We start from the raw sequence: 14330 nt of genomic DNA, 5'->3' as shown, positions 1-14330 counted from the left end.
ATATTATTCAGCCTTTAAAAAAATAAAATCTGACATGTGCTACAATGTGGAGAAACTTTGATGACATAAGTCGTCATGAACAGACAAATACTATCTGATTCCACTAATTTGAGGTCCCTAGTGTGGTCAATTCAGAGAGACAGAAAGTGGGTGCCAGGAGCCAGGGGTGAGGGGAACAGGGGTTTACTGTTTAATGGGGACAGAGTTTCAGTTTGTGAAGCTGGGAAATTCTGAATGATGGGGATGGCTGGACAACAATGAACATACTTAATGCCGTGGAACTGTACACTTAAAGTGATAATGGTGGTAAAGTTTATGTTGTGTGTGTTTTACAATAAAAAAGATATATTGGGACAGTGGGGAAATCAGAATATGGAGTGTATATAAGTGAGATGATGGAATTGCATCTATGTCAGAGCCCTGAGAGAGACGGTGTTACTATGGTTACCTAGATGCTTCTACTTCTCAGGGTACAGGGTAAAGTGCAAAGTGTAGGGACCAAGCATGATGATGCTACAGTTTGGGAGAAAGAAATAGAAGAAAAGAGCAAATATAGCCACAATCAACAGTTGGAGGCTGGAGGTGGACGATCATCTGTTGTATCGTTCCTTCAACTCTTTTCTATAGGAACTGGATTTTTTTCCAAGTGAAAATTCTGAGACAGTCAAAGGAAGATAACCCCTGATGACCACTGGTGACGTGGAGGTGACGGGGACCTGATTGGTGAGCTGTTGGCATTTGAGAAGCCCACGGAAGGGAAACAAATACTAAAACTTATCATTGGCATCTGGCCCCTGCTTGCTGTGTGCCAGATGTTCTCCTGAAAGTGGTGCATGTACTAGCCCTTTTAATCTTTTACAAACTCGAGGCGAACACCATTGTTCTCTCCATTTTACAGATGGGAGAACTGAGGCCTAGAGAGGAGAAAACCCTTGTCTCAAACCAGAAGGAAGTGGGCCGAGTTGGGAGCAAATCCAAGGCCTCGCTCTGGTTCAAAGGCGCCCCTTCCTCCAGCCTGATGACACCTCAGCTATGGGGTCAGTCACCAGCTGGTTTTTGGTGCACTTCTCACTTCTCACACTTTTTTTTCAGTACTGCACTAACACATTTTTTAATGGAGGTACTGGGGAGGTACCCCCTGTTTTAAAATTTATTTATTTATTTTTTAACTTCTGGCATTCTTGAAATGCTTTATCCCACCATCCAAGAGCAGTGGCATCCTGAACAGTGCTGTCATATAGTATATAACAATCACTTGTTATATATTGAACAACCACTTGGGGATGGGGGGGTGCTGGGGTCCTGAGGAGGACTCCATTGTGGTACCCCCAACTTAATTTTCCCCCAGCACATGGAACAGAGCTGGACAAAGACCTTTTGCAGTGCAAGTGGTCAGAACCAGATGGAGGAAGGGACTCGGTCTGGGGAGGACAAGAGGTATGCCTGGAAGGCTTCCTGGGGGAGGTGGCATTTGCTCTGCAGCTTTGAAGATCATAGCCCTTCTGGACCTAGTTCTGGGGATGTGGGGATGGCCCAGACCTGGCCTCCAGAGCCTCAAGGATGCTCTGGCTAAGGCTAAGGACAGAGTTTTCTGGAAGAGGGGCAGCCGAAGGACACCGCCCCAGGGTTGGATCCTTTTGTCCACTCCAAAGGGAAGATCACATACTCAAACCAGCAGGGGTATATCCCCACCCTGGCCTAGCAACCACCCCCTCCAGGGAGCCAGGACCTCCACCCAAGCTATTTTGGAGATGCCCTAAAAACGTGGCTGAAGGTGAGAGATCGCTCCCATAAAAAATTTTTTTTCAAGAGAGAATCAGAAAATAAGTAAATCTGTGCATTTTACCTGCACTCCCTCCCCTCCAAAAGGTTTGATCTAAAACAGCATCTCCAAATGTTCTGGGAAGCCTTGGGTCTACCATTCAAGTGTATATGCCTCCTGCCTGCATGGCTGATGGAGGGCCCGCGGCAGGGGTGAGGCAGGTGTGGGTATTTTGTGGCCTGCGGTGCCTGGAGAAATATTTCAGAGTCATTAGCCCGGAAGCAGCATTTCTGGCCCATTCCTTCATTCCTGACTACATAGGACCTAGTGGGCCTCAGCGAGTGCAGGGGGCACCCGATAGAGGTTTTAAAAGTTTAAGTCAATGGGTGTGGTGACCTGATTTATGTGGAGAGTCTTTTAGTTGCTTGGGGAATTGGATTGCCAGTTAAAAAATACAGGATGCTCAGTGAAATTGGAACATCAGATAACCAACGAATGATTTTTTTAAAAAGCAGAAGTATATCCCAAATATGGTGGGGGACCTCATCGACAGGTGACTGGATAAAGAAGCTATGGTATGTGTGTGTATATATATATATATATATATATATATATATATACACATATATATATGTATATACATACATATATATACACACACCATACACACACACACACACACACACACACACACACACACACACACACACAATGGAATACTACTCAGCCCTAAAAAAGAGTAAAATAATGCCATTTGCAGCAACATGGATGGACCTGGAGATTATCACTCTAAGTGAAGCCAGAAAGAAAGAACAATACCATAGGATATCACTTATATGTAGAATCTTTAAAAAAAGACATGAACTTATTTACAAATCAGAAACAGACTCACAAACATAGAAAACAAACTTATGGTTACCTGGGGGGGAAGGAGGTGGGAATGGATAAATTAGGAGTTCGAGATTTGCAGATACTACTACATATAAAACAGATAGACAAGTTTCTATTATATAGCACAGGGAACTATATTCAATACCTTGCAGTAATCTATAATGAAAAAGAATATGAAAAGGAATATACGTACGTATATGGATGACTGAAACATGATGCTGTGCACTAGAAATTGACACAACGTTGTAAATGACACATTGTAACTGACTGCACTTCAATTTAAAAAAGTGTATGGTGGGGGACTTATGCTAAAAAATAATCGTTCTTCTGAAATTCAAGTTTAACTGGGTGTCCTGGAGTTTTATTTGCAGAAAGGACAGGATGGGGAGGTAAGGTCAGGAACCCGGAGGCCCAGATGCAGGCAACTGCACTGGTCCAGGTGACTGTTGAGGAAGCTGGGAACAGGTAGAGGCAGAGGAGGGGAGAGAAATGGGAGGGTTCCGGGGAGATTTTGGAGAAAGAGCCCCTGTGACTTGCTGATGGGTCGGACATGTGCAGATGAGCCAGGAGGGAGGACCTGGGCTTTATCCTGCGTGAAGCAGGAGAGCCCCAGAGGGGCTGTGAGTGAAGGAGGCCTGTGACTTGACTTGGGTAAGATGCCCACAGACCCAGTCCGGGGACTCAACAACCACCCGTCCCCATAAATGGCCCCAGCCCGGGTCTCTCCTGCTCAGCACTGCTGACATTTGGAGCCAGGTCGTTCTCCATGGGGGGGGGGGGTGTCCTGGGCCCTGTGGGTGGAGCAGCAACCCTGGCCCCCACTCACTGGATGCCAGAAGCATCCCTGCTCCCCTTAGTCGGGCCAACCAATCCAACCAGACTTTGCTAGCATCCTCTGGAGGGCAGATCACTCCCAGCTGGGGATCCCTGGTTGAGGCACTGAGAGAGCTCACAAGGAGATGGGTCTGGGCTGCCAACTGGGGCAGGGTCCTGGAAGGCCTTGTCAGTTCCCTTTGTCCTCTCCTGGCATCTAGTACTCTTTCTTGGGATAGGACAAGTGGATGCCTGCAGGGCTGGAGCTTGGTGAGGTTCAGGCCACATGCCACCCATGCCCTGACTCATCTGAAAACCATCAGTGTCAGACCAAGGAAGGACCCGCCTTAGAGTCTGATAAAGCTTTTACTATTTAGACGTTTGGGCATTTAATTCTGACAATCTGAGCTCATGGGCAGCACTGCTCCCTCCATCAGCATGCAGCTGTCTGAGTCCACGGGGCTGCTGGTGATGACAATGGGCACCTTGGCCTTCACACTGGTCATGGACCAGGGCAGGTGCACAGTGCTGACCAGCTCGTAGTGGGTGTTCATGATTTCACTGTCCTGCGAGCCGCCGCTCACGGACAGCACCGGCGGGAGGTGGAAGGTGCTGATGATCTTGGTGGTGTTGAAGGGTGTGATCTGGGTGTTGGCCTCCTGCCGGAGCAGCTCACTGCTGTCCACCCGAGACCGTCGCTCCGCCTTGGGCGTGAAGCCCTCGTACTGCACGTGGGCGTAGAGGGCGAAGATGACCGTCTTGATGCACTTACTGGTCTGGTTGTTGATCTCCGTGGTGAAAATGACCCTCTCCCCCGGCCTGAAGGTGTTTTTTTCCATCTGGATTTGCAGGCAGATGGTGCCCTGGCTGCAGCAGTTGTAGGAGACCTTCTTCTCAGCCTCCACGAGCAGAGGATTCTATAAGTCGAGGGGGGAATAGACACTTGTGAGGCCACCTCCACCAGATCCGCTTGCCTGCCTGACAGTCCACCACTATCGCTTCTCCAAACCTTGAGGCTTTTCAGTCTCTCCTAGTAAAAGGCATGGAGATGGAATCCGGAGTCTTGGGGATTTTGCAGCCAAAAGTCATCTCCCAGCTTTGCCGTTTAATCAGAGGGCTTTAATCTAAGCCCATTGCCATTCCGAGTGTCAATTTCCTTCTCTGCAAAATAAGCCTAAGAAATCCACAAGACCCTGGCTTTATCTCCAACTCCATTATTCACTTGCTGTGTGACCTTGAACCAGTGGCTTGACTTCTCTGAGCTTTAGTTTTCTGGAAGACAGGGACTTGTCTCACAGCCTAAGCCCAAGACCTAGGGCTTACTCAAGTAGCTCAGATTTAAGAAGAAAATATTACGGGCTCTGAATCATGAAAAGGCAATAGTAGAGTTGAAATTAGGTAACGTATTTAAATAAAAGCCTCAAAATGCAGCCTTAAACACGTTTCTCCTGTATAGCACAGAGGACTACATTCAATATCTTGTAGTAACCTATAATGAAAAACAATATGAAAAGGAATATATGTATGTATAGGTATGACTGAAACATTATGCCATACACCAGAAATTGACACAACATTATAAACTGATTGTATTTCAATTAAAAAGAACCCCTCAAATTCCAAAAAACAAAATTGATTTGATGTGATGTGGGTGGGCTTACAATGACTGGCCCTCCGCTTTTACTTCCTGGGCCTTCTTCCAGAGGAACTTGATACTTTTACAGGTATGTGTGAGTGTGTGTGTGTCTGTGTGCACACGTGTGTGGGTGTGTATTCCTTTTAAGCGTACAAAAAGAGAATAGTGTAATAAATACTTCCAAACCCCCTTCCCACTCCACATTAGAGATGTCCAGGTGGTATCTTGAAATTGGCCATAATGAGGGTATTTACACCATGAAAATTGGCAAAGAGTACAAATCAGGGCTGCCCTGCACCAGAGCTGGTTGTTAACCCTTTACTAGCACACCATAGCCGTGTTCCTACTACCTGTTTGATCAGCATGTAGGACTTCTTCTAATTTGCTTAGATCTCGACTCACTTAAGAAATAGAACATCAGAGATCTAGCTGAAGCCCCCAGGGACCCCTCCCCACTGTCATTCCCTGCTCTTCCTTCTAGGAAGTAACCATTATCCTGAATTTGGGGGCTTATCCTATCTATGCATGAAAAAAACCTCTTAAATGCTATTAGGAAATACAGCACAGATACCAAAAACCCCATGGGGCAAATGTGTGACTTTGTGAATTACTATAATAACCATCCATGTCAAGAAGTAAACATCTGCTGGTTTTCCCCCAGAGTCTCTCAGTTGAGCTAAGCTCCCAACTCTGCCCTCAGACTGCAACTATCCTGAATTTTATAGTAATCACTTTCTCGGACCTCCACATTTGTTCTTTCACTACACACACGGAGGGACTGCAACAAGATATATTGTTTTAGTAAAAAGTGTGTAAAACGTAATGTAACAAGCTCACATGTGACTTCCAGCCACCGCGAGAAATTGAACATTATTACCAGTTCATCTGAAATCTGCAGGGTTCTGTGTGCTTCGCCTCTTTGCTCCCTGCCCCCTTCTCTGCACAGGTAGCCATCATCAGAATTTGACATTTGTCATTCTCAAGCAAATGTTCATATTGTTTAGGAGTATATCTACATTCGATCGAAATGCACAGTATTGTTTTACATATTTGAATGCTTTAAATAAATCAAGCCTTATATGTTTTCCAGCAACTTGCTTTTCTAGCTCAACATTCTGTGTTCAAAAGGCATTCACACTGGTGCCTGCAATCCTGATTCATTTGTTTTTACAATGGCACTGGTGTGTGTAGGAAAATACTTTATTTACCTGTCCCCCATCCATGATGGACATGTATATTGTTCCCATGTCTTTGATATCATAAAACAGCTAGAAGGAGCATCCGAGAGATGCTTTTTCTTGGGCTTCCATGCAAGGAAGAGTTGTTCTACCAAAGACACCGTTACAGATGGCCAATAGGCACATGAAAAAAGGCTCACCGTTGCTAATCGTCAGAGAAATGCAAATCAAAAACACAGTGAGACAGCACCTCACACCCATCAGAATGGCCATCATCAAAACGCCTACAAATAACAAATGTCGGCGAGGACGTGGAGAAAAGGGAACCCCTGTACACTGGTGGTGGGAATGTAAACTGGTGCAGCCACTGTGGAAAACAGTATGGAGGGTCCTCAAAAAACTAAAGGTAGAACTACCATATGATCCAGCAATTTGACTGCTGGGTATATATATCCAAAGAAAACAAAAACACTAATTTGAAGATACATGCACTCCAATGTTCATAGCGGTATTATTTACAATAACCAAGATATGGAAGCAACCTAAGTGTCCATCAGCAGATGAATGGATAAAGAGTATGTGGTTTGTATGCACAGTGGAATATTACTCAGTCATAAAAAGAGTGAAATTCTGCCATTTGCAGCAATGTGGATGGACCTAGAGGGTATTATGCTCAGTAAAATAAATCAGGCAGAGGAAGACAAGTACTCTATATAAACACTTAAGTGTGGAATCTAAAAAATAAAACAAATGAATGTATATAACAAAACAGAAACAGACTCAGATACAGAGAACAAACTAGCGGTTATGAGTGGTGAGAAGGAAGAGGGAAGAGGCAAGATAGGGGTAGGGATTGAGAGACACAAACTACTATGAATAAAGTAAATGAGTAACAAGGATAAATTATACAGTACAGGAAAATATAGCCATTATTTTGTAATAACTTTAAGTGGAGTATAATCTATAAAAATATTGAATCACTGTGTTATACACCTGAGGCTAATGTAATATTATAAATCAACTATACTACAATGATGGGGAGAAAAATTTGCTCCAGGACACGGGGTTGACAAATTTTTTTCTGTAAAGAGCCTGATAATAAATGTTTTACACTTTACAGGCCACATACAGTATTTGTCATATATTATTCTTTTTAAACCACAACTCAGAGTTAAAACATAGAGATTTTAACATTGTGGCAAAACCCAGAAATCTGTATGCCCCCTACATCTAGATCTATGAAAGAAAGAAGTTCCATGAAATAATGCTTATCCTTGCTATGTGTCTGCTGATAATTTCCATCTTACTCTATTCTACTCAGTTTATTTGTTTAAAAAATGTTGGTTGGACCCTCTGGACTTATTTTCCTGTTATTTCTAGCCTACTTCCTCCTATTCTATTCTAGTCTATTCTATTCTATTCTATTCTATTCTATTCTATTCTATTCTTTTGTTTTATATAAAACAAAAATGTTGTAACCTACCAAACTAATTTTTCTTGGTAATTTCTATTTTATTTTACTCATTCAATACTGTTCAATACTGTTCTACACATCAGTTTTATAAAAACAAACTTTGTTGCAACCCACCAGATGTATATTTTCTAGCACATTCTATTCTATTCTTTCATTTAAAACATTAATTGCAACCCACCAAATGGACTTTTTCTAATTGTTTCTATTTAACTTATTTTATTCTCTGTTCAATTTTCTTATTTTATATTAAAAACAACATTAGCAACCCATAAAAATTGATTTTTTCTGACTTTTTAAATTTTGGTCTTGCCTCTTCTTCCATTTTGGAAAAATATGCTTTGCAACCTACTAAATGGATTTTGAACCCCACTAATGGGTCATGACCCAAGGTTTGAAAAACATTATTCCCGATCCAGTGCCTTTCCTCTGCAGACCTGGAGCCGACCCCTGACCCCTTCGACCTCACTCCTGCCCTCTGCCTCTGGCCCCTGCCTATCTTCAGCATCCCTACACTTCCCTTCCTCTGTGGAAGGCTAATTGCAGGCCACTTCATTCTAAACTCCTCCAGTCTTATTCGAAAATTCGCCGCATGCGTTAGGACCCTGCAGCCTCTAAGGGACTCGCTGCCCTAACTCAAGACCAAGCTCGTAGTTCCGTCCTGGTCCTGAAGGAGGTGCCAAGAGACATTTGTGGTGGTCTAGCAGAGACCCCACGCAGGCAGGGTGGCCAAAGGGCCCTGATCTCCAGGGATGTTGGGGTACAAACTTAACATCGATTTTCTGGATCTAGGAGTTTCTTGGGACCCCCTATATTCCCTTGGCATATTTGAAACTTTGAGGGGATACATTCAGTCAAGCAGTATTGACTTGCATCAGCGTGGTGCCAAGTTCAAGGCAAAATCCATGGCAGGGGAGACCAGCACAGCTCCTGCTCTGGTCAGGGAGATGGATACATTTGTAAATAGCACATTTCTGATAGACACAGTGGTGAAGCTGTGGCGAGGGAGTAACGGGAGTAACGGGAGGCGGGGTGGGGGACTCCCTGAGACTTGATAGTTAGAAAAGGTCTTTGGGACAAGTCCTCTACCCAGTGGTACTGCCTGTTAGAAGAGGCAATGGGTTATATCTTTCAAAATTATAAATGTGCAGAGGGAGAAGGGGGTGTGGAGAAGCTGGAACCCTCGTGCACGGCTGGTCGGAATGTAAAATGCGGCAGCGGTGGTGGAGAGGAGTCTAGCTCTTCCCCGAACTGTGAAGCCTAGAGTTACCGTCTGTCCCAGCAGTTCCACTCACAGTCATCTACCCCAGAGAAATGAACAGCTATGTCTACACAGAAACCTGGACAACGTACGTTTGTAGCACCACGATTCATAATAACCAAGACGTGGAAACTAACATCCATCAAGAGATGAATAGATACACAAAGCATGCTCCATCCCTGTACTGGAATACAACTCATGCTTCAAAAGGAACGAAGCCCTGACACTACAATGTGGATGAACCTTGAAAACATGATATTCGGTGGAATAAGCCAGACCCAAACGGCCACATGGTGTATGATTCCATTTATATGAAATGTCCAGCCCAGACAAATCCATGGAGACAAAGAGTGGATGGATGAGGTGTAGCCAGGAACTAGGGGAGGGGACAGGGAGGTTTGCGGGTGACAGCTAAGGGCTTCAAGATTTCTTTGGTGGGGTATAAAAATGTTCTAAAACTGACTGTAGTGATGGCTGCACATCCCTGAGAACACACTAAAAACCACTGATCTGGCCATTTTAAACGGGTGAATTACAAGCTATGGGAAGTGCATCTCAGTAAAGATGTTTAAAAAAAAAGTAGAAAGGGGAAAGTTTTGCTCCTCCCCCGCTCTCCTACCAAGGGGCAGTGTCTTTGTCAGTTTCTCTGGTCCCTGGAAAGAGACGTTTGTTTGCTACACCTGCAAGGAAGTGCCTGCTTTTCTTGTTTTTACCACCAACGGCGCAGGCTAGACATACTGCTCTGAACTTGGCTTTATTCATTCAACCCGGTCACTTGGAGATGCGGAGCTGCTTCAGTCTGTCTCTGTCTCTGTCTCTGTCTGTCTCTGCTGTGTCTATAGAGTTTACCTCTGACTGTGTACTGCTACTTTAATTCCCTTAGCAACAGAATTTTAAGCTGTTTCCAATTTCTTGCCACTACAGAGAGTGCAGTGAGATGTCATTGCACACACATGTGAAAGGATAGCAGTAGGAGAATTTTCTAGAAGGGAAGTGGCTGGGGCATAGTGGATATTCATTTTAATTTAGCTAGATATGGCTAAACTGCCCTCCATGGGGGTTGTGGCAGGTCATCAGGCCATGAGCAATGCAGGTGACTGAAGATGTGGCTTCCGAACAAAGATCTGAAGGAAGAAGGGAAAGGCTAGGAAAGTCATACACAATGTTCTGGGCAGTGGGCACAACCTGTGCAAAGGCCCTGGGGCAGGTCCATGCCTGATGTGAGCAACAGTGAGGAGGCCTGTTTGGCTGGAACAGAGTGAGCAAGGGGGACAGAAGGGGGAGGTGAAGGCAGGGAGGGGACAGGGACAGGTCGTGCAGGGCCTTGTGGGTCACGAGGAGAACTTGGGCTTTTACCCCAAGGGAGGTGGGAACCCTGGAAGGCAGAGGAGGGTCATCGCCTGATTCCCTTCGGCTGCTTTGAGAAAGACAGGCTTTGGAGGTCAAGACTCTACCTCTACTTGGACCAGAGAATTACCCTCTTCCCTAGTCCACCAGCTCCTGTCCTCACCCTACCCCTAATAATCTGATTAAAACAGGACTGGGTAGTTGAAAAAATACTGTATTCTGATACTCTTAGAATGTATCTGTAATAACTCTCTTTGCTGCTATCATAGTGATTTGAGTTCTTCCCACTTATCGGGCATCTCCTGTGTGAAGACATTGTGCTGAGTGCTGTGCACTCTTCACAAGCACCCATGGAAGAAAGTGTTATTATTATTCCCATTGTACAGATGGAGACAGTTGAGGCTCTGGGAGGTGCTGTTAATTGCCCAAGGCCGTCGGCTAATGAAGTGTCTGGCCACAGAGATCTCAAGCCAGGTCTGGTCCCAACTCCTGCCCTGTGCCCCCTGTATTCTAGATTAGCTTTCAGGGGAAGGCTGGAGAAGGGACCTTGCCTGTTCAAGGTCACACAGGGAGCAGGTGGTCAAGCGGGCCTTGGGCTCAGGTCTGTTCACCTCAGGGCTGATTCACCCCTCTAAACATATCCCCTGGAACCTTGTTCCCTGAGCTCAGCTGGGTTAGAGAGGATCCTTGTTACACAGGTAAGACTACTGGAGGCGGCAGCAGCAGTGACAAGATTGGTGGAGCATAAATATTGTGGGGCCACCCCACCACTTGTGCCAGGCACTGGGCAAGGCCCTGGAACTGTGTCAAGTCTACTCTGCTCTTTCTGATACCTAGGCGGCAGGTACCACCTCTATGCCCATTTGACAGGTGAGGAAATAGAGGTACAGAGAGGCAACATCGCTAGCAGAAGGTCACACAGCAGGTGGATGGGGACGCTGGGATTTTAACATGGACCTGGAAAACTAAAATGCCAGCCCTCTCTGCCACCACTCTCTGGGTCCCTGGGGAGGTGAAGTGACTTTGGCCAACAGAACTCCACCCTCCCAGACTTCCGCCTCTGCACGTGGCCTCTAAAAGCCGTCTAAAATTCTCTGCTCAAGTGACCCATGCCACTGGCCCTTCCTTCCCCCGGGACAGAGGCCACCTCCTTTCCTTTCTTTGTGGTAGGGTTCACCATTTCCATTATCAAAGTTCCCGGAGAGTCACCCAATGCCTAGGACTCTCAGCTCAGGAGGTCACAGCGGGGCCTCTGCTTGCTCTTGATTTACCATGGGCTCTAGGACATTTGAGGCCCTGGGCAGCATCCCTGGACCCTGCCCCTTCAATGCCACTGCTCTCCCTTCCCAGTTGTGACACCCACAAATGTCCCCAGACATCACCCAGTGTCCCCTGTGGGAATCACAGAATCACCCCAGTTGAGAGCCACTGGCTTTGCTCCTGCCCTAGTTTCTGATTCACCTTTCGTGAACTCACTGGGCAGGAGGAGCAGCTCACACCTTCCCTTCTTCTGGGTCGGGGCTTTCTCTGTCTCCTGCCCACCCGCCTCCCCCTGCCTCTGGGGAGCTTTGAGGACAAGCCCTCCCCCCACTCCTCCTGCATCACTACCTGCGGTAGGTTTTCTGCGTGGAAATCTGAAGTCCCTTGAACCAACAAGTACATTCGCTTCTTGGCTAGAATGTGCTCCCGGCCCATGCAGAAGGCCTGCACAAAGTAAAAGATGTGGCCGATTTTGCTGGCGAAGGTAGAAGGGAGCCTGGGAGGTAAGTTGAAATGGAAGTCAAAGGTGTGGCTGCCTGCACTTAACCAATTATCTGAAAGCAAAACACACCAATGCCATCAGAAGGTTCTAGAATCTTTTTTTCCCTCTCTGTCTATTGTCTTGAGGGTTATTCTGTATCTGGCCTGTCTGTCCCGGAGCTAGGCTGAGCTATGTGATCTTAGGGACCGATAAAGCCTAGGCCCATAAACATTAGGTCTCAGCTGGGCTGTAGAGGGCGGCCCTGGGTGGGTGATGCAGCTGGGATGGTGAAGGCATCAAACCATGAAGGCAGGACCTCCAGTTTCCCTGGACCACCAACCTGGACTTGCTCATCCCTGCTTGGGGCCAGGGAAACTGGAGGTCCTGCCTTCATGGTTTGTTCACACATTCATTCAACAAACACATCTTGGGGCCAGATTGTGTGCCAGAGGCTGTTTTAGGCAGTGTTTACAGCAGTGAGCAAGGCAGGCAAATCTCCCTGCCCTCTCAGAGGCTTGGCCTTCGGTGCACGGCATACAGTAGGTGCTTAGTATTTGTTTGAGGCTGATGCTTCTGAGGGGCAGTGATGCTTCTCTCGGAAATGGGGAAGGGTGGTATCTGATGCTGTAGGTGGTGTTGGGCGGGGGAGTGTTTTGGTTGAAAGAACTAACACTTATCATGCACTTACTATATACCCCCTCCTATTCTAAGCGCTCTACACGCCATTAGGTTGTTAAGTCTTCAAGACAATCTTAGGAGGCAGGCCTTTTTCCTATTCCCATTCTCCAGATGGGTTAACTGGGACACAGAGAGGTGGCTGAATTGCTGAGTATGAAGGCCCAGCTTAGGTATCTGCAAGGCTGGTACCTCTTGTATCACTCAGATGTGAGCTCAGAAGTCATCTCTTTGGAGAGACCTTCCCTGACTACCCTCTCAAAATTGAAAAAGTCTAAAATTAAACTTTGTTTAGCCAACCATTGGCCAAGTATTCTGCTTGACTGTAGACTACCTGGAGACACCCCCAAGAACACATTTTGGAAAGGACATCTCAGGCTCCCTGATGTCTGTCCAGCCCTGAAATCTGAATGTGGCAGAGTTGGGGTCTAGTTATTCTTTCCCTTGAAGATCTCTACTGGTCGTCCGCCTCCTATCTCTTTCCATGTGACCACAGGAACCAATCCTCTGCCTGTTTCTGGTATCCCTAGAGGTTTGTTGGTTTGTTGATTGACTAATAGATGTGTTTACCTTCCCAGATCCTGGTTCTTATTATGGCTAGGGTTGGCTGCCAGCCTCGTCCTTACCCTCCACTGGAAACGTCTTTGTCTTGTGCACATAGTCGGCCTTGTTGTTGCAAATAACATCCCGGCTATAATCACGGGAGGCCCCAATTTCTTCATTCCACTCCACATAACCTCTTCCCACCAGCTCCACCTTCACTATGGGATGCACCAGGGTACTGTTCAGAGTTAGAACCACCTGCCCTTTTATGGTGGAGCCAGCCAGGTAGACCGCATCCTTGGGCAGCATTAATTCGATTGACTTCACCACAGACATGGGGGGTTGGGGTGGCAGAGAAACATCCTCCCCCCTCCCCCATGTCACTGAGATCCCCGGTTCCTTGGCCGCAGTGACATCACCTGTCTATGACATCATCCAGCCAGGGTTCTGGGAAGGGGTTCCCAATGGCCATGATGGGTGGCAAGGTTGTTGTTTGGGGGTGGGCAATAGCTTGGGCATTTTAAAATCCTCAAGGAGCCCAGAGGGGTTTTCTGCCCCATCAGTTGGCCCCCAATCATGGTGTGTACACCCCTCAGGGCTCATATATTGATGCCTGGTCTGTGATTGTGAATACAGTCATTTTCACTTTAATGGTTCTCTATTGATACCAGGCTGTGTTAGAAGGAAAATGGTAGCTACAGCCAGGATGTGAAATCTGCTGTGTCCTCAAGCTGTTCAGAGCGCTGTGTGTCCCACTGAAACACAGACAGCATCGTGAAGCCCTATCTCCATGCCCCACTGACACGTGTCTTTATGCCTGTGTCTCCTCCATCAGATGGGAAATCCCTCTAGGGCAGGACTTTGTCTGCCAGATCTGGGGCCTGGTTCAGACAAGGGAGGCCTATCAATGTTTGTTGAATGACTTCATGACCTTCCAGTGTGAATCATTTTGCAAAAGGGAAATGGTTATTCCTGGTCCCCAATTTGCAAGTGGGCCAGTGCCTAGGTGGGA

The 14330-nt window shown here is 46.4% G+C and overlaps 1 protein-coding gene across 1 annotated transcript; it reads right to left on the bottom strand.

Moving 5' to 3' along the window:
* Positions 1-2723: 2723 nt before the first annotated feature.
* On the bottom strand, positions 2724-13654 carry ARRDC5 (arrestin domain containing 5). Its single transcript, XM_010966744.2, has 3 exons — positions 13402-13654; positions 11968-12173; positions 2724-4383 (listed from the first exon to the last, which is right to left on the bottom strand). The coding sequence occupies exons 1-3, from the start codon at positions 13652-13654 to the stop codon at positions 3856-3858; spliced, it is 987 nt and encodes a 328-aa protein (XP_010965046.1). The 3' UTR covers positions 2724-3855.
* Between the last annotated feature and the right edge of the window lie 676 nt (positions 13655-14330).

The sequence above is a fragment of the Camelus bactrianus genome, chromosome 22 (assembly GCF_048773025.1).
Source record: "Camelus bactrianus isolate YW-2024 breed Bactrian camel chromosome 22, ASM4877302v1, whole genome shotgun sequence".
In the NCBI taxonomy this organism is placed as follows: Eukaryota; Metazoa; Chordata; class Mammalia; order Artiodactyla; family Camelidae; genus Camelus; species Camelus bactrianus.
Note: the sequence above shows the minus strand (reverse complement) of the source record. Positions and strands in the feature narration are given on the sequence as shown.